This window comes from Phocoena phocoena, chromosome 2 (assembly GCF_963924675.1).
Source record: "Phocoena phocoena chromosome 2, mPhoPho1.1, whole genome shotgun sequence".
NCBI lineage: Eukaryota > Metazoa > Chordata > Mammalia > Artiodactyla > Phocoenidae > Phocoena > Phocoena phocoena.
In genome coordinates, this window is record NC_089220.1 from 15407588 (window position 1) to 15429158 (window position 21571).

The 21571-nt window shown below is 35.7% G+C and overlaps 1 protein-coding gene across 1 annotated transcript in view; it reads left to right on the forward strand.

Moving 5' to 3' along the window:
- The window catches only part of GALC (galactosylceramidase), a 59000-nt gene that overhangs the window by 26693 nt on the left and 10736 nt on the right, over nt 1-21571 (forward strand). The window contains exons 7-14 of the mRNA XM_065871105.1: nt 799-929; nt 8392-8547; nt 9490-9614; nt 11207-11334; nt 16468-16557; nt 17279-17365; nt 19423-19573; nt 20584-20764. Coding sequence (XP_065727177.1) covers nt 799-929; nt 8392-8547; nt 9490-9614; nt 11207-11334; nt 16468-16557; nt 17279-17365; nt 19423-19573; nt 20584-20764 — 1049 coding nt within the window. The remainder of the gene's footprint in view (nt 1-798; nt 930-8391; nt 8548-9489; nt 9615-11206; nt 11335-16467; nt 16558-17278; nt 17366-19422; nt 19574-20583; nt 20765-21571) is intronic.

Sequence of the window (21571 nt, forward strand, 5' to 3'; positions counted from 1 at the left end):
TCTGTTAGTTTTAGTGTCCTGGTGAGTGTGTTTGCCACCTAAGGGTGAGAACCCCATCTTGTGCTTTTTTTAGAGTCCTCATGGGGCCCAGATACAGAACTAAATACCAGAGTAGGCACTCTGTGCTTTGTTCATTTATTTCCTGTTACAGTTAGCTTGTTACTTTTAATCTGGTGGGTGGATAGTCCTACAGGCAGATTTTATTGCCTGCCCTGTGTATACCTATTAAAGACTTGAGGGTAACAGCAGAATATTTCTTATTTCTACTTCTAGTATGGTACAAAATACTAAGAACTGTAATCTTTTCAGTAATGGCAGAATATTTAAAGACATTGGAAAATACTCAAAATAAACTAAGTTAAAGCATTTTATTTACCAAATAGTGTATTTAATTTGATCCCAATTTATTGTGTCTGTATAAGAGAATTCATGAAAAAAAATGCATACCAGGGTAATAGTGGGTTTTTTATGGGTAGTACTGCTCTGATTTTTTAAAAAAAATTTCCACCCTTGCACCCACATTTTCTATGGCTAAACATAATTTTAAATTCAGAGGGAAAATCCCTCTAAAACATTTTTACCTCTTGTTTTTTTTTTTCTCCTTACATTCCCATGAAGTGGGTTATCTTAGTGATAATGCTTTTTTCCCCCCACACGGGGCACATTTCTATTGAGAAATAATATTGACACTATCATCCAGGTTGCTGAGTTTGAAGACATTTTAGCTTTCTTCAGTGTAATTCAGCCGCTGAAAACTCATTTTTAACCTTTCCTGTGTTCTGCTTCTCTCTCTGAAAGGTGTTAAGAAGAATGCTGAACTATCAAGGTCTCCAGCAAGTGAAAATCGTAGCGAGTGATAATCTCTGGGAGCCCATTTCTGCTTCTATGCTGCTTGACTCTGAGCTCTTGAGGGTGATTGATGTCATAGGGTAAGGAATGTTTTACTTTGAAAACTAAGTTTCTGACTGCTTGCTGTGGATATTGACTGTGCCTTTGTTTTTGCCTGCTTCTCCCCATTTGATTATATTTTCAGAAGGTAGCTTTCTTGTATTTATTTAACCAAAGCATGTATAAATGATATTTCATTCCTTTTTTCTTTGAAATGTATATACTTTGGGAATCTTTCTATGACAATGGAATAATGTACTGGTAACTTAAAATATTGTTTTAATGTTTGGAGTAATAAAACATGGCTTTGTTTAGATGAAGGGGCAGAGTAGTGTTTACATTTTAGAAATTATAAAGGCAGTGTTGTGAAATTAGTTCCTAACCCTCAGACTTCCTGTGCTTGGGCGTTCATGAACACTTAGGTAAATGGTATGGTATGATCACTGACCGTGACTTTTGTTACATATCCTAAGCAGTATGGCTTTGACCCTGCTCCTTAGTCCAGTTCTGCCTTTCAGCCTTTGGGGCCTTGACCTCACTGGGTTCCAGCAGTATTTTTTTCTTTTAAGTGTATTTGAATTTTGTCTATCATGATAATGTATATAAACATTTGAAAAATAGAATACATATATATGTGGAGTTTGTTCTTTATTCAGTGTGAAGGCTCTGCTTGAACTATGTGTGCTTTTTTTTTAATGAAGAATTTTCAATGTGCACAAAAATAGGCAGAATAATATGGTGGATATTCATGTTCCCATCATTCAGCCTCCATAACTATGAACCCATGAACAATTCTCCATTCACATGCCTATCCATTCCTCTTTTCTTCCTCCTCACATTATTTTGAAGCAAATCCCAGACATTATATTATTTCTTCCATAAAAATTTTACCATTTATCTCTCAAGATAAAAACTCTTTCATTTCACCATAAATAATACTATTATCACAAGAAACTATGTGATAGTTTCTTGATATTATCAAATATCTGTTATTGTTATTTTATAGTTTTATTTGATTGAATCTGGATCCAATTTAGATTCATATATTATGATTACTTGATACCTAAGTCTCTTCTAATTTTTTGGTTCTTACTCCATCTCTTTTTTTTTCTTTTCATTTGTTGAAGAAACTGGATTGTTTGTCCTGTAAAGCTTCTCACAGTCTGGATTTTACTGATTTCATCTTTGTAGTTAAGTTTAAAATGCTCATCTATCCTGTTTCTTGTTAGAAATTGATAGAGGCGTGATTAGATTAGATTTAGGCTTATTTATTTATTTATTTTTTGGCAAGAAAAGTAAAATGTATTTTAATATTTTATATATTGACATTAGAATGTAATTTTTGCCTTTATTGTTAAAACTTGCATAAATAGGTCAAATCTTGAGGGAAAAAAGTTGTGTTGATCTTGAATATATTTGGCTAGGAAAAAATAAATGAAAATTTGGGTTTCACTGTATCTTCATGAAGAAGTTGGATGTTTAGTTCATTTTATCTTTATTGATGTTGGTATCTTATGCAATGAATTCTCCTTTGAGCGCTGCTTTAGGTCTATCTCATGGAGTCTGTTTTTTTAATCATTATTTTCTAATTTACTGCATTATGGTCATTTAATGCTGAATGTATTATTTGATTTTTTTCATAAAATTTCCCAAGGTCTTCTTTTTATCTTATTAGGGTATATTTTCTATCAGGATACGAGAACTGAGTGTATATTATCCACCTTACTGATTGCATTGTTTCACTATTCTGTATTCTAATTATTCTGTTCACTTAAACTATCCAAGGTTACTAAGAGTGTTAGTTTCCTCTTATTAGTGAGTTTCTATTTTTCCTTTCAATCTCATGAAATTTCTGCTGTTAGAAAGTTGTTGCTGTGTTATTTGGTACATACGTATTCGTAATGTTTTATCTTTATTATGGTTTGTAACTTATTATTAGAAAAAGTCATTCTTTGTCTCATATTATGCCTCTTGGTTGAATTTCGCTTTGCATGTAACTAAGAGAGAACTCTGCCTTTTTTTTTTCATTTGTATTTGCCTGATAGAATCTTTGCCCATACTTTTATTCTTTACCTTTCAAGGTAATTTTGTTTTAGGTGTGATGCTGCATATAGCATAGGTTCAGATTTTGTTCTGAAAATCTCCATATTTTAGTGAGTTTAACTCATTTATATTTATTGATTTACCTGAAGGTTTTGTTTTCTTTTCTACTGTGTTTGTCATTTAATGATTTGTACCATATATATATATTTATATATATAATACACCCCCACACACATTCTTTTGCTATGTGATTTGTTTTCTTTGCTCTTTTTAAATGAAGTGTCTTTTTTGTTATTTAACAAGTTTTGATTCTATTGATTACATTTATGCTGATACCTTTATACCAGTAGCTCTCAACTGGGGATAATTTTGCCTCCTACAGAACATTTGGCAATAACTGAAAATATTTTTTTTTTTTTTTTTGCGGTACGCGGGCCCCTCACTGCTGTGACCCCTCCCGCTGCGGAGTACAGGCTCTGGACGCGCAGACTCAGCGGCCATGGCTCACGGGCCCAGCCGCTCCGCGGCATGGGGGATCCTCCCGGACCGGGGCATGAACCCGCGTCCCCTGCCTCGGCAGGCGGACTCTCAACCACTGCGCCACCAGGGAAGCCCTGAAAATATTTTTGACTGTCACTGGCGTAGGTGCTACTGGCATCTGATGGGTGGGGGCCAGGGTTGCTTCTCAGCATCCTCCAGTGCACAGGATAACTCCCCCACAACAAAGAATTATCCAGCCAAAATATCAGTAGTGCTGAAGTTGAGATCTGCTCTATATTAATAATCTTGGTTCTCTCTCTATTTAGACATTGTCTATTCGTTTACTATAATTAATATTAAAATTATTTTACAACCATTTCTTCCTCCCCCTCTCTCCGACGATGGAATTTTAATTACCAGAGTTTCTTAATCTTTGTGCTCTTACATGAGCATAAGCTTGTATGATCTTGATTTGTCAGCTTCAAGTTGTAATCTTTTACTCTCAGCTAACTGGCAAACTTAGTTTACATTTCACTTTCTTTCCTCCTTTTATTTTGTGTCAACTATATTAGTTATACATTATTAGAAAATGTAATGTTTATATACTATTTAATTACCCTTTCTTTTAGTCAAACTCTACTGTTAAGCATATTCAGTGCTCACCTGTAAGTCTTTTGCTGAAGTATCTCCTTTAGTCTCTTGAGTGTCAGAAGCTTAATATCTGCTATATTTCTCAGAAAGTGCTAATGGAAACATATTTCTTGAACTTTTACATGTTTATTACTATATATCTGTGGCCTTTAGACTCAAAGGACAGTTTGGCTGGGTGTAAAATCCTTGATTCATATTTTCTTAATTCTTGAGTATCATAAAACTTGCTCTGTTGGTTACTTACATAAAATGTTGCTGTTGAGAATTCTGATGCCAGACTTATTTTTTCTTATAAATGACTTGGCATAATTCTGGTATGTCCAAAGAATATTTCTCCTTAACTTTAGAGTCTAGTACTTTTATACTGTTTACCATTTCCCAGTAAGTAGTGTGCACCCTTTGAATATCTATATTTCAGTATTTTCTTTTTTCAGTAAGTTTTACTTAAATCTTAATTTAAATAATCATCCTGCTCCATTACTTTGATTTTCTTTGTAGAAAGCCCAGTTACACATATTGGATCTCCTTTGCATATTGTCTTTATTCTATATGTCTCTCAAGTTTTTTTTATCTCTTTATTTATTAGACAGTGTCTAATCTGTGTTCCTTCTACTTTAGTCTTCATTTCTAAAATGCTTTTTCTTTTTAAAGTAATTATTCTGTAATTCTCTCTTTAGTTTTATATATCTCTGTTGTCTAATAATTTCATTTCCTTACAAATTATTAAGTATAACATACAAACACAGACACATACATACATATAGAAGATCATAAGAGTATATAGCTTAATGAATTATCGTAAAGTGAACATACCTATACAATTACCACCTAGGTCAAGAAATAGAAAATTATCAGTATCTATGAAGCTCTCCCCTTGGAAATCTTTCTAAGCAGTAGCCTCTCATTTTGCACCAAAGGCAACTACTAATCTGACCTCTATCACCATAGACTAATTTTTCCTGTTTAAAAACTATTTAAATGGCATCTTAGAGTATCTATTATTTTGGTCAACACTATATTTATAAGATTAAGTCATGTTGATTTTAATTACTGTTTCGAATTCAGTTGTAGGAATATAACACAATTTATCCATCTAGTCTTTGTTAAAGGTCATTTGGATTGTTTCCAAGTTTTGGCTATTGTGGTACAATGGAATTTTGTTCAGGAGATGTTTATTCTGTGGCTCCCACCTCCATAGAAAGAGTATGCCTCCCTGCCCCATTCATGTTGTGCTTGACCTGCGCTATGTTTGCAGATTTTTGTTTTGCAGTTACAGTACTTTCTGGGGTCTTCTTCCTCTGGGCCCCATTCTCCCTACTGTCTAAATGTTGTCTCTCTCATCCTAAGTGTTCCTGTCTTATTCAATTTGGATTCTAATTTAAGCAGCTTATTCTTATGGTGAGACTCTACCATTGCAGAAAGGATTGTTTGCTACCTATTTCTGAAATAGTTAAGGGTTTAAGCTTGTATTGCCCAATATGGTAACCACTAGCCACATGTGTTTATGGAGCACTTGAAATATGGCTAGTCTGAATTTAGGTATGTTATAAGTGTAAAGTATGCACTGGATTTTAGAGATGTAATATAAAAAAGTAAGTTATTAATAATTTTTATATTGATTTTATGTTGAATGATAATATTTTGGATATATTGGGTTAAACAGTATATAATTAAAATTTCTCTTCTGCTTTTTTAAAAGTGTAGCTACTGGAAGATGTAAAGTTATCTGTACACTTCACATTGTATTTCTATTGGACAAATCTGGTTTAAACTGTCACAGTATTGTGTTTGATCTCTTAGTGAATTTACTGTTTTTGGCACTTGGGCCCAATTTAAGCCTGTAAAGACATTTTCACTTTAGCCAGTTGTTCTCAATTCTTCCATTCAGGATAGAGTCTGCTGCTGGGGGGCGGTGAGTACCTATTAGTCCCCTTTCACTTCCACTGTTTCCATATTCTGTCTGTTGATCCTGGCCAGTCCTGATGCTGCAAGGCTCCTGGGGATTCCCTGTCACCTAGATTTGACGTGGATATTGTCTGTGGGTTTTTACTTTCTGTCATCAGGTGGGTCTGTTTGGTTTCAGGAGGAGTACTGGAGGAGTTTCAGAAAGTGGGCTACCATGATCCACCTCATTCATAAGTTCTATTTTTCTTTCAATACACATATATTTTTCTGTTAGGATAAACCTTGGTTTACTTTCATTGATCTTAATCTTGTCATTTAAAGTTTGAAAAATCATGCCATGAAATGATAGAGATGTTTTTGCCTAATTATATGCATTTAAAAAATTATATTCTTAAAGAACTTATACATTTTGTTGAACTATGGATCTGGACATTGGGAGAGACCTGGATTTTAGTATCAGTTCTGCCCCTCTTTTCTCAGATCATTTGATAAATCAATCAGGTTTAAAATGTAACAGTTTCATTGTTTTCTGATTGAGGGATATAATACCTATTTCTGTAACTTTAAGAGATACTTCTTCAGATTTTAAAAATAGTGCATGCTCATTATAGAAAATTTGGAAAATGTAGAAAGCCATAAAGATAGAATTAGAACTTACTCAAAATCTTAATATCTAGAGATCATTAATAACATAATAGCCTATTATTTTCCAGACTATTTTTTTTATATAAGTATTTTTTACCAGAGACACACCAAATATACATTTGGCTGAGTGATAACTAGATGAGTCTTAAAATTAGTATTTGATTGAGGTGTCAAAACCAAATATCATGACCATAGAATGAAGTTCTGGGATATAGAATAAATCTAAAATGTAAAAGTTTATTAAAATTATATAATTTCAAAGAATAGTAGTCAGATTTTCCAAGTTGGGAATTGTAGTACCAGAACAATAATTTCTTAATCCTGTTAGGTGCTGGCTTGCTCTTGGGGTCTCTGTTGTCTATATTTACAATACTGAATAGATAGATGCCTGTTTTCAACTGAGTTCAGTGACTCAACAAAATCTTGGTGGAATCTCATTTTTTCCCTAATTCTTTATATTCTTTATTATTTACCTATTTCTTCCTTACAAAATCCTGGAATGCCAAATTAATGTTGTGCCTTAATTCGTCTTTACTAGTATAATTAATTCCCAAGTAGGATAATTTTTTCTTAAAAGATTCATGATCTAAATGGAATTAAATAAGTAAAAACTAAAGTAGGTTTTCACAATCATTCTTTTAATGTTATGAATACTACTACACCAAACCACAAAGATTAGAATTATGACATAATCCAATCTCTGTTATTCTTCTTGTATTATTGTTAATTTATTTGTAAATAGTTGTTGGCCTAGAAAGTATACACTCTTGTCCCTAAAGTTATTTGGTTCATATGGTCTCTAATTCTTATACTAACTGTTGGTCTGTTTTCTGTTTTCCATTTGAAATTTCTTAATTGTTTTTATATTCAAGAATCAGTCACTTCCACAATCATCATTATGGCAGTATTTTACTCTTAGAACAATAAATATACATTTATATTTAGGCTGACTCCTCTCAAATGCTAGAACAAGGGAGGGGTTCATTAGTCTGGGGCAGGGTTTCTCAACCTCTGCACTACTGATATTTTTCACTGGATAATTCTTTGTTGTTGGGACCTGTCACGAGTGTTACAGGATGTTTAGCAGTATCTCTGGCCTCTACTCAGTAGATGCCAGTAACAAATCCTGCCCTGCCCTGCCTTCTCCACCAGGCAAAAAGCATTCAAGTTGAGAACCACACTGCTCTGGGATAAAACTTATAGTTTTCCCAAGATAGTTTATTCTTGTTATTCAAAGAAGAATTCTCTGTGCATTTTTGTTTGTTTTAGTGTTTTTGTTTTTGCCTGGGAATAAACAATAAATGCCTCTCTGTCTAGGAGGAGTGGGAGCAGGGGAGGAGATACTACATTACATAATAGACTCATTAGTCTTATTTTTCATTTCTTTCTTACTCCTTCCTTCCTACTGTCCAAGCTCTCTGTTTCCCCTGGGAAGTCTGAATCCTGTCTCCACCTCATTCATCTTTGGAGTGTTCTAGGCCTCTTCTGCTGCCTCTACCTGTCAACATCCTTCCCTCCATGTTATGGTTTCCAGAAAGAAATTTCTCATCCATTGCTATCTTCCTTCCCATTCTGTGTGTTATAGGTTTATCTCATTCTAAGGGTGTTCTGAGACACAGAGTGGGAAGAGGATGCTTACAGTCTGCCAGCCACCTGGAAGCTGCCCATTATTTTAAAATAGAAATCTTGGAGAAGATGTGTATTTTTATTCACTCAATAAATAGATATAAGTGCCATGTTCTGGCCTTTTTACATTTTCTCCCACCCTTTCTTTTCTAGAGCTCATTACCCTGGGACCCGTACAGTAAAGGATGCTAGGTTGACTGAGAAGAAACTTTGGTCTTCTGAAGATTTTAGCACTTTAAATAGTGATGTGGGTGCAGGCTGCTGGGGTCGCATATTGAATCAGAATTATATCAATGGCTACATGACTGCGTAAGTTATTAGAAACTTTTAAAGGTTTTTATTTGGAAAAGTTTCAAAACACGATAAGTAGAAAAAAGTACAATGGACTTCCATAGTCTCACAACTTAAATGCAATGATTTTAAACATTTGCCTTATTTCCTTCATACCTATATCTATACCTAAGCTGTGTCAACTCAAAAAAGAAAAAGCAAGAAGCTGCAAATAATAGAGCTTATTTGGGGTCTGATATATTGTCTCAGATATGGTTAAGTTATTTCCCTGGCCTGATAATAGCTGTTTGTTCTTATGTTCTTTTATTCCCTTAAAATCACTTACTACTGAGACCTGTTCTGTAAGGGCAAGCATTGTGGCCAGGCTTAGATCACAAAATGGCTTAGGCCTAAAATGGCTTCTCTTACGTCAAGAAAGTTATGTCTGGTTCTCTTCCTCTGGGGAACCCTTACCCTATTTGCCTACACCATCATTTGAACCCTGGCAGTCTGACTCTAAGAGTTCTCATTTGTAAAACTTTGCAACAGCTCAGAGTGAAGTTCATAAAATTACGTCTTGAAACTGGGGCATTTAGAATGCTGACCGTCAAAAGGAAAGCAAGTATGGATAAAGCCTTTATTTGTATTTGACTCACATTTGTGACATGTCTGGTACTGGTAGGTCATGATTCATCTTCTGGTTACACCATTCGTCAGTAAAACTGTACACCTCATATACATTTGTATTTTTTATTATATGATTCACCATTAAAAATATTTAGATGCATCCAATACTTGATTTTTCAAAGTGTGGGTGAACTTTAGGCAACTTATGTTTTCTTGTTTTTGGTGGTAATTTTTTGTCATTTACATATGTTTGTGTAAACTCTGATAAGGTCTTTTTTACTATAGGCTTGTAGATATTTACATTTCTATTACAAGCTGCTTTGGTGTTTCATTTTTATCAAACAAATCTTTTAGCACAATTGCTTGGAATTTGGTGGCTAGTTACTATGAACAGTTGCCATATGGGCGTTGTGGACTGATGACTGCTCAGGAGCCATGGAGCGGGCACTATGTAGTAGAAGCTCCTATCTGGATATCAGGTATGGTTCAGATTCCACCTCTCAATCCCTAACTTACTCTCTAAGAGACAAAGCAGAAAACACTTAGAGGGGATTATATGAACACTGTGTATGTGTGTGTGTGTGTGTTAGTTTTAAGTGTGTCTCTGTTTCAAGCAAGATTTGTCATAGTGTTTTGTAAGAACCTTTTGGGTAACTAGGCTACTTTCTGTATTCCATTCTCAATTATTCTAAGACCAGGCTTTTTTTTAGTTGATATATTTTTCTCAGAGATTTGTAGTCATGACATTATGTAACCATGACATTATACTAAACTCAGGTTGTTATTTCAAAAATATGGAAATATTAAGTTGGATTTGTATATCCTGGTTGGTTATCCCCTTAAATGTTGAAATAATTGGTCCCACATTATCTACATGAACTAATGTACTTTTCTAATTTTGTCACTGGTTAATTGTGTCACCTCCCAAAGTGGACAAGGAATATTGCTCAGTACATTTTCAGGACCAACTTTGGAGGTGCCCAATAAATACATATTGTGGAAATAAACTTGTTTTAAACCATAAAGCTTAGTTTTTGGAATATTTTGTTAACTTTTTAAAAACCATATTCTTTGTAGTTATATTAGCATGGGTTAAATAGAGATCATCAAAAGTTGGGAGGGGATAACTTTATTTTTTACTCTTGGTAAAAAATGGTTTACTCAGTAGTCTTGAACTGACAGAGTGTGGTTCATTTATTTTCACCAGTCATTCTAAGAATATTCCCATAATTGTACCATTTAACTAGAAGTTGAAACATGAGACTGGTGAATATTCTTCTCCAAAATAGAAGATGGCTGTTAGACTCAATCAGACTTGGGGTGGAGAAGTTTTCCTTCTACCCTTCTAGGTTCTTTGGCTAATCTAATAATTAAATGGATGTAAGACAGATCACCAGGAAAAAAAGCACATTTAATTTTGTACATAAAAATATGAGACTAGTGCTTCCCTGGTGGCACAGTGGTTGAGAGTCCGCCTGCCGATGCAGGGGACACGGGTTTGTGCCCCGGTCTGGGAAGATCCTACATGCCACGGAGCAGCTAGGCCCGTGAGCCATGGCCGCTGAGCCTGCACGTCCAGAGCCTGTGCTCTGCAATGGGAGAGGCCACAACAGTGAGAGGCCTGCGTACTGCAAAAAAAAAAAAATGAGACTCAAATTTGCAGTCAGGCAGTTGAGGTTTATAATGCCATCCTGAGCTAAGGAATGGGATAGGGACCTGGAGCTTCAAAGGGTAGGAAGACAGTTCATAGGAAGAGAAGAGCAGATGTTTGCCCTGCCATGCAGGTGAATCTTTCAGATACAAAGTTGTCTCTGGTAGTAGCTGTCTTTCTGTGCCAGGTCCCCTATCTAAATTCTTTCAGGCAGTTAAAGGAGAGAGAAAAGTTTTTCTTTTGTCTGCTAGGTCTTGATTGCCATCAGCTCAAAATAATCCACATGCTAAAGTGGCACATTTTGGGGTGGCATGTTCTGTTTTCTTTCAGACTCAAATCAGTAAACAGCTTTTTATTTTTTGACGGAATCCTATTATCACAGTTTTAATCTTATTTGGGTCTTTCTCTGCTTGTCTATAGCTCATACCACTCAGTTTACTCAACCAGGTTGGTATTACCTGAAGACAGTTGGCCATTTAGAAAAAGGAGGAAGCTATGTAGCTCTGACGGATGGCTTAGGTAACCTCACCATCATCGTTGAAACTATGGTAATTCTTTGTTGTTTTTATTGGATTAATTCACTTTGTTAGTATTGGAAAATATAGCCTAAAACACAACTGAACACCTTCTTAAAAAAATAAAAAAACGGGAGCTATTCTCCTCTGCATAGGATCCCAGGACTGGGACAGCCAGTCTGTGGCTTGACCTACTCACTCTCCAGGTTGAGAGCAAACCTTCTCTTCCTTTCAGATCCCTTCCAGGGGTGGAGGACCCAACCTTATGCCTTTTTTGCCATTCTACCCAGTTACGTGGAGATCCTTCTTGCAGCTTTGGTTGTATAGAAGTTCTTCTGCCAGTTCCTAGTTAGTTTTCTTTGAGAATTGTTCCACAGGTAGATGTACTTTTGACACGTTTGTGGGGGGAGGTGAGCTCTGCATCCTCCTACTCCACCATCTTGATCCAGCCTCCTCTGTTTGTTTCTTTGAATCTAAGTTGTCTTTCTTTTTGGCAGCATATAGTTGGATCTTGCTTTTTGAAAAATTTAGTCTGACCTTTTGGTTCAATTGCTTAATCTATTTACATTTAATGTTAATATTGATATAGTTGGATTTACATCTTTCAGCTTACTTTTTAGTTTCTATACGTCTCATTATTTTGGTTCATCTATTCTTCTGTTACTGTTTTCTTTTGCAATAAGTCAATATTTTGTGATGTAATATTTAAATTCTTTTAATTTTTTTTTACTATATTTTAGTGAGTTATTTTCTTAAGTGGTTGTTCCAGGATTTAGTGTAGAAATCTTGACTTATTAGAGTCTACTTCAGATTTCTATTAACTGCATTCCAGTGAGATATTCATTTTTCAAAAGGTAGTTTTGCTTAATATAAAATTCTAGGCTGACAGTTTTTCCTTGAATGTGCTGTCTTCCATTGTTTCTGGTGATAAACCAACTATTAATCTTATTGAGGTTCCCTTGTAAATGATCTTGTTCCTTTCAAGATTTTCTTCTTTTCTTTGACTTTCAGCATTTTTACTGGGTGTCTGTATGTGCATCTCTTTGTATTTATTCCTCCTGGAGTTTGTTGAGCCTCTCGGATCTGTAGATTAATGTTTTTCATCAAATTTGTAAAGTTTTCAGATACTTTTCTTTGAATATATTTTCTGCTCCTTTCTCTCTCCACTGTTTTCTACTGTCCCATTGTATATATGTTGGTGTACTTAAGGGTATCCCACATTTCTCTGAGGTTCTGTTCATTATTCTTTATCCTTTGTTTTTTTTTTCCCCTCAGTTCCTCAGGTTGCACAATTTCTATCGATAGTTTTCAAATCCTCTAATTCATCTGCTATTTCAAATCTACTGTTGACCCCTCTCGTGAATTTTTCATTTCAGTTATTATATTTTTCAATTTCAGAATTTCCATTTGGTTCTTTAAAAATTTTTTTGTCACTTAATTGATATTGTCTGCTTGATGAGACATTGTGATTATATCTTCCTTTACTTCTCTAAGCCTTGTTTCCTTTAGTTCTTTAAATGTATTTATATTGGTTACTTTGAAGTCTTCAACTGTTAAATCCAGCATCTGGTTGCTCTCACAGGTGGTTTCTGTTGCCTAGTTTTTGTGTATGGGCCACACTTTTCTGTTTCTTTGAATGTCTCCTAATTTTATGTTGAAAGCCAGACCTTTTATATAATATATTGTGGTAACTCTGGGTACTGATTCCCTCCTTTCCTGGGGTTTGTTGTTTGCTTGCTTGTTTGCTTAGTGATTGGCTGGAGAAATTTAGTGAAGTTTATTCCCTCCACCCACCCACCCACCCCCCCCTCCCTCGCACTGAGAGGCCTCAAATGTTGCTTCTTAGACAGTGCAGCTTTGGGCAGGTGCACCTCTCTGTTATTGCCTCACTGATTACTGGTGGATTGCTCTATTGTTTTCAGCAATGCTCAGGGGCTTAAATTGCTCCATGAGCTGATCCAATTAAATTCCAGCTTATTTGCAGAGGTGGATTTTGAGGTTAGTGTTTTAGGTTTATTCTGACATCAGGAGGGTTCTTCTTAGTTTTCTTTTTTTGTGGTTCTCCCTGTCAAAATAGCTGGGCAGTGGTTTAGCTTATGCATCTAATGAAGCTGACAGTCTCTTTTTATTTGCTTGCCACCAAAACTTCCATTATTTTTAAGAGCACCCTTACTCTTGAACTTCCCCATGCTCTGCATTAAGTACAATCAATTTCTTTGGGGAGACTTTCTGAACTCTTTGTTTTATAACCTGTCTCTCTCCCTGGACGAAATCTCTGAGCTGAAACTTGGAGTTGGGGATGGGGACAAGGGTGTGTTTCTCTCTTAGTGACACCTCTGATTTAGGAGTATGGTGCTGGGTGGGGGTTTGGAATCCCCATATTCTCAGTGTGCCTTGTTTAAGGTGAGTCTGTGAATGGAACCTGGACAGAGGAAGGGAACCCTCAGCCTCTTGGCCACACTCATGGCTACTTGTCCTCAGCATCAAGTAGCTGAGGAGAAGGGGGGTGAGAAATGCTGATAATTCTGCTTCTCTCACGAAGATACTGTTGTCTTCATCTGGGAGCTGGGAGGGAGGGAACCCTGTGTTCTTGGCTGTACCTACTTGGCATGGAGTTTCTGTCACTCTAGGCTGAGAGGGACAGGGAGGGAGTCGATCATGGTTTAAATGCCATGAGTTTTAGTAGATTTTATTGAATAAATGTTTCTATATTTGTTGCATGGCCTTAGGACCATTTCCAGAGACTTTATTGTAATAATTATTTAAATAGTTTTCACCAGGTTCACTGGGAGCAGGTTCATGGAGCTCCTCCCATTGCCATTCTGGAAGCAGATCTCTCCTTTATTCATTATTCATTCAGTGTTTTGAACATATTTAAATACCTGATTTAATGTCTTTGTCTAGGAAGTCTAATATCTAATAAACAATGACTAGGGTTTCTCAGACATAGTTTCTGTCAGCTGCTCTTATGCCTGTGTATGGGCCTTTCTTTCCTGGTTCTCTGCAAATCTCATAATGATTTGTTGAACACTAGACACATTACATAAAATAACATGGAGACTGTGGAGATCAGATTCTTCCTCCTATCTAGCATTTGTGGTTGTTGCTGTTTATTTGCTTTGTGACTTTCCTGAACAAATTCTGTAGTTTGTTAGCTTTATCATTTGTGGCCACTGAAGCTTCTGCTCAATTATCTTAGTGGTCAGATCATGACTGTACAGATTTCCTTATGTTTGGAACTAGCAAGTGTCCCAGCCTTTGCTGATGGGCTCTGTGTGCACAGTTGGGGCATGCCTCAATACTCAGGCAGGCAGTTTACAACTCTGCCTTAGCTCTTACTTCCTGTTTGAGCAAAGCTCCCAGGTTGACTTGAATTTCCCAGTAAAGCCATCTGGCACCACAATTTTCTCTGTGGGAAACTTTTAATCTACAGTTTCAACTTCTTTTACAGATATCGGGCTATTCAGTTTGTCCATGTCTTCTTCAGTGAGCACTGGGTTTTTGTGTCTTCAAAGAAATTTGTCTTTTTAAGTTGTTAAATTTCTGGGCACAAAGTTATTGATATTATTCCCCACTATTCTTTTAATATCTATATACTCTGTATTGATGTCACCTTTCTTAATGTTCATAATTGCAATTTGTGTTTTCTTTTTATCCTGATTTCTTGATTAGTCTGGCTAGAAGTTTATTCAATTCTGTTAATCTTCTCAAAGAGTCAACTTTTGGTTTCTCAATTATTCTCTCTTGTTTTTCTGGTTTTTGTTTGATTTATCCTTTCATCTCTATTATTTTCTTTCCTCTGCTTACTTTTTTTAAATTTAATTAAATTTTTTTATTGAAATGTAGTCAATTTACAATATTATATTAGCTTCAGATGCACAGCATAGTGGTTCAGTATTTTTATAATTATGCTCCCTTTAAAATTATTAAAAAATAATGTCTATATTTTCATGTGTTGTACAGTATATCCTTGCTGCTTATCTATTTTATACATAGTAGTTCGTGTCTCTTAATCCCATACTTACCCTGTGCTTACTTTGGTTTTAATTTGCTCTTCTTTTCCTAGTATCTTAAGCTAAAGTCTCAAATCCTTTCTTCATTTCTAATCTAGGTGTTCAGTGCTCTACATTTTTTTCTAACTACTCTTTTAGTGGCATCCCACAAATCCTGATGTGTTGTGTTTTGCTTTTCATACAGCTCAAAATTCTTTCTAATTTCACCTTTTATTTTAAATTTTTTCTTTGAGGCATGAATTATTTAGAAATTTGTTATTTAGTTTCTAAATATTTTGGAATTTTTCCAGAGATTTTTGTTATTCATTTCTGATTTAGTTTTATTGTGGTCAGAGAACAGACTTTCTGTGACTTGAATCTTTTTGAATTTATGGAGACTTCTTTTATGGCTAAGAATATGGTGTACTTCGGTCGATGTTCCCTGTGCACTTGAAAGGAATATGCATTCTGCAATTGCTGGATGAAGTGATCTGTAGATGTCAGTCCAGGCAAGTTACTTGGTAGTGTTGTTCAAATCACCTGTGTCTTTGTTGATCTTCTGTCTAGGGGTATATCAGTTATTGAGGAAAGGTATTGAAATCTCTAACTGTAATTGTAATTTAAAATTTTCCCACAAAGCCTGTCCCAGAACCTTACATTGTAAGTCCTCTGTGATTGTTGAATCCCCTAAAGTCGGGATGATGTCTCAGACTTCTTTTGATCCCAGCCCATTGTACCGATTATTTTGAAAAAAATGATGCTGGCAGTGAGATTTGTTATATGTATTTAGCTGACCTCAGTTGTGTATTTGAAGGTTATATATAGGTGAGATGCCTTTTCAGTGAAAATGTCCCATGATTTACTTTTGTTTTGATGTATATTACTTGGAAAACAGAACATAAAAATTAATCTGTGTGCCATCAAATGACTGGAATTCAAAGTTTGATTCAGTCAAAATGCCATTGAGTTTTACTTTGACTAGGCATACACATTCAATAAAGGTTTTTAAGAAAAAAGTCTTTAAAAGTTTGAAATAAACTGTTATTTGTCACCTATTATTGTGTCATTTCTGTTAATCTATAGGCATTAAATGTTTGTTTTTTCCCCCCCCCATGGCTTGTATATCATTCGGATAACTTACATGATTCTTTTTTTTTTTTTTTTTTCTACTCAGAGTCATAAACATTCCATGTGTATACGGCCACTTCTTCCCTATTTCAATGTTTCACGACAATTTGCTACCTTCATCCTTAAGGGTTCTTTTGTAAGTAAATAAGTGGAACTTTTATTTTGATTTTGATTTGAGAATTTATATATTTTATCATGGGCTAGCAGTTCTTAAGTGAAGTCTTACAAGTGATTAAGAGTTTGCATATGAATGGGTAAATGCCTTGGTGTCTTATGTCTGCTGACTAGTTTTGGAGTTTTGGTCAAACATACAGAAGCCACTAGGAGGTAATGCTCTTTGTGGTTCTGAAGAATCCTAACAAAAGTCACTTGCAAGAAAGTTGTTCTTTTTGGTAGAGCATCATTTGTGCAGTTGAGGGAACTTTCAAACGTTGATCTTTACAGTACTCTGTACAAAAAGAGACAAGATTCTTGTTATTTCTACCTATTGTTCGATTTGAATACAGAAATACAGTGCTCTTTCTACTAATCGTGTAAGAATTGTTTTTTAATGCCAGAAAATTCTTAAAGAACTTTTTACATAGGTATAATAATGAGTATTTTTGAAGCAAAGACACTAAAATCTTTTTGAACATTTGCCAAAAATCTGCAGTATTTTTAAGAAATAAAGTATTTGCTTGAATAATGTCTTCCTACTTTCAAAATGTTTACTATTTAAGATTTGAGGTGGATCTTTTGGTAAATAGAAATAGAATGCACCTTGTCATTGATTGATTCTTGCTGGTACAGATTTTAGAAATCCTCAAAGAGGAGATGATGAATCACTCAACTGTGCTTTCTTTGTGTTTCCTCCTTAGAGTGAAATACCAGAGCTGCAGGTGTGGTATACCAAACTTGGAAAACCATCGGAGAGATTTCTTTTCAAACAACTGGATTCTCTATGGGTAGTTTTAAATCAATTCCTATAGTGCGAGCATTGCAACAGTAAAGGGAACAGAAATTTGATCAATGAATTAATTTTTAATTTCATAACTGATTTTATGGCTGAAGCATAATAGAGGTAAAGTTTGCCCCCCATTCTTTTAAATAGAAGTCCTCTTCAAGGCAGTATGGTTTGGTAGATGTGTTTCTTCTTGGTATTTAGTTTGTCTTGGTGAATGGTAGCAACCATCACTTGGTTGCTCGTCAGAAATTTGAGTCTCATTTGAGACTGTCATTCCCACTCACCCTTTGCATACCATCAGTGACCAAGTATAGACAATATCACCCACATATCTCTCCTACCCACTCCTTATTTTCCATTCCCACAGCTACTGCTTGTTTCAGTTCCTCATTATGTCTCTCTCGGATTTCAGAAACTGTCTCTTGTTTTCTCAGTCTCCCCGCCACCCATCACACTACTACCAGAATGATGCGTCTAAATGCAGATCTGATTTTTGTCAGTCCCTGCTCGAATGCCTTAGTGATTTTTCCTATAAGTTCACGTTCCTTAGTGTGGCGTGTGACCCACGTTATCACCTCATGAGGTAAAAGACTGCTTTCCTTTCTAGATGCATGTCCTACTAAACTGACCTTTCCTCACAGACTAAACATCTTACATTTTTCAAAGCATGGCATGCCAAGTTAATTACTTCTGTGACTTTGCACATGCTTTTTCTTTGTCCTAGAATGCCTTCTGTTCATCTGTGTCATCCTTCAAGACTCAGCCCAAGTGTTGCTTCCTCTGAAGCCTTCCCCACCAGTCTTAGGTCATAGCCACCTAGGGATATGTACTTACCTAGTAAACACTTTCCCCACTACATTGGATGCCTCGAGGATTGGGTCCCAGCCTTTTATACGTTTTTGTCCCAGGTGCCTAGTGTAGAGCTTAGCAAATGGTGGTTTCTCATGAGTAAATGTTTCAAAGAATGAATTGGCCCACGCAAGCACATCGCTTCACCTAACTGACACAAATCTGCTACTTTTTATGGTAATTATTAAAGTTGTGTGACTCAACTAGTCAGTATCAATAATTGAACGCCCATTGTATATTAAATTTGAAAAAAGGAATAGTCTCTAATTTTTGCACAACACATTGCTAGAAATAGCATAATAAAACTGATTTTCCCCATAGGAAAAATATCATTTGGAGTTCTTCCTAAGCCAGAATATGGTATTAGATATTTCATAGATCTGACCAACAATTTATTAAAGCAAAGGTATGATATAAACCTCTAATGTAAAGTAGAAAAAAAGAGCTACTCAGATGTCATCAAGTGGACATAATGTTTAGCGCCTGTGACAGTTATGCAAAGGACTTCAGTGTCTTCAGAGGCCTGCTTTTACCATAGGACACCTATGATGTAGGAAAGGTTTCTTGTAGGTCACTCACTGAGCTTAGAACTTTATAAACATTTTCTCATTTAATCCTCACAATAGCCCTATGAAGTATGTTTTCTTCCCCTCATTTTATAGATGAAGAGATTATGGCTTTATATGCCAAGGTCATAAATGTGACATAAATGTAATTTGTTAATTGAAATACGTATTGAACATGTAATGAGTAGGACTTTTTTTATATAGTAAACGTTTTCTGTGTTTAACAGCTGAGTCAACAATAAGATTTTATGGATTTTTCTACCTTAGCAAAGTTCTAAAAAATAAATAAGCAGATCTCTTAGTTGCATGTATTGAATTATACACAGGTGTTAAGGATAGTACAGTCTAATGGAAAAGACAGAGTAATGGAAATAGATTTGGGGATCATCTAGTCCTTCTTCCTTCTGTGAAAAGAAATGCTTTTAATATCCTTTCTAGAATGTTTAATTGTATAAAGTCTTATAAATAACTTAAGAAAAATGATTCCAAGGGCCTTGATATTGAGTGTGTCCTTCACAAGTAGTTAGGAAATTCTAAAAGAAATGAGTTTGGCTTATCTTAAGCTTATTTTTTAAAAAGCTATTTGACCCAAATGAGATGAGCCAAAGCACTTGGCCTGAACACAGCATCGTTTCTTTCTCAGCTCCTAGACAGCGGTGGCAGCTTCACGCTGGAACTGCAAGAGGACGAGCTGTTCACACTCACCACGCTCTCCACCGGCAGCAAAGGCAGCTACCTGCTGCCTCCGAAGTCCCAGCCCTTTCCCTGTGTCTATAAGGATGACTTCAATGTCGGTACGTTTTTGTACTAAAGCTTAACTTGGTTTCCAATTTCAGCAGTAGTGGATAGATTTCTGCCTGTCAAACTGGTGCCTGATGGAGTGGTTGTGAGAACTACATTAATTTAGCTCTAAATCTCTACGTGGTAAACGGGAACTAGTTTTTGTGTTACTTCAAGATAAATCGCAACTTGAGGGTCCTGTAAGGTTCAGTGCCAGAAAAAATGTAGAGGTTATTGTTGGAATGAAAGTTATACAGATCTTACTCAACTTACGGTGGGGTTAGGTCCTGATAAACCCATCATAAGTTGAAAATATCATAAGTCAAAAATACCAAACCTCATCACTCAGTCTAGCCTACCTTACATGTGCTCAGAAAACTTACGTGAGCCTGCAGTTGGGCAAAATCATCTAACACGAAGCCTAATAAGGTGTGGCATATGTCGTGTTGTTTATTGAAGACTGTACTGAAAGTGAAAAGCAGAGTGGTTGTCTGGGTACAGAATGGTTCTGAGTGTATCTGTTGTTCACCCTCGTGATTGCATGGCTGATGGAAGTGTGGCTCACTGCAGCTTGCTGCCACTACCCGGCATCACAGGAGGGCATCCTGATCAAAATTCAGAAGTTGAGGTACAGTTTCTGCTGAATGCATACTGCTTTCGTACCTCTGAGAAGCTGAAAACTTGGTAAGTCAGGGCCGTTAAGCAACTTGCCTGGGGAACCGACTGAGCTAGAATCCGAACCCAGGTCTGCTTATTCCACAACTCATGATCTTTCCTCTTAAGCAGTTACATGGATTAAGTATGTAAAGTCTGTAGGTCAAACTGATCACATTGATACTTAATAAAGATGATATAAAAGTCGATAGCTCTTTAGTAACCTAAACCCTAAACTTTGACTGTTTATAAGTATCATTTACTTATTTAAAACTTTTCAAAAGTATATCAAAATGTACCAGAAAATATCAGAGAGGAGAGATTCTGTAAGATTTGATACTAAACAAAGAATTTATTGTGTTCTGAACAGATTACCCATTTTTTAGTGAAGCTCCGAATTTTGCTGATCAGACTGGTGTATTTGAATACTTTATGAATATTGAAGACCCTGGAGAGCATCGCTTCACACTGCGCCAGGTTCTCAATCAGAGGCCCATTACTTGGGCTGCTGATGCATTCAGCACCATCAGTATTATAGGAGATTACAAATGGTATGTAAAATTGACATCCTTATGTAGATCTGACTGAAATAACCTTGTAATGTTGTCAGGTACATTCTGAAGCCAGGACTTTTCAACAGTTCTCCTGTCCAAGAACCTAATAGGTTTGTTATAATTGTTGAATATCACGGTGGCCGTAAACCAGCCAATTGTTTTATTGCCTAAGTGTCCTTCCATCAGATTTGCCCAATTTAATAGTAATTGTTGCAGGATCAGATTGATTTTAATATAAAAATTGAGGACTTTTGGACCCAGTGATAATTTAAAATTTATTTGTAAGCAGACTTTGTGATTTGCGTGTTTTTTTTTAAGCTTTTGTTTTTGCTGGAGAGTTGATTTGTTGAAATGGTGTTGCCACCTGCTGGATTCATACTTGAATTACATTGTTTTAGCTTTTGTGGAAAATCTATTTACCAGGTGACAGTAGATGGCAACAGTAAAAAGCAAATCAGCTTTTAGTTGGCTAGAGAATTCCACTCTTTTATTTAGGCATTTGATAAAGAGAGAAGATGTATTTATTCTTCACTCAAAATATAATGGCCAAAGCAAAGCTGAGAAGTCAGTTATGGAATTCCAAGGTACTGACTAATTATAACTGTTTTAGGTGTTTCTTTTCTATTTTTTCTTTTAACTAGTATAATGCTACTGTGAAACATAAAACACAAGCATTTCAGGCTTAGTGACAGTAACTATTAATGTCAGGTCACCAAACAGCCGTATCTGTAGCTTGGAAATTGGGCAGGGAAGGGAAGATCATTTGGAAAAGAGCTTTGAATTGTTTATCTGTAGAATGCTGCA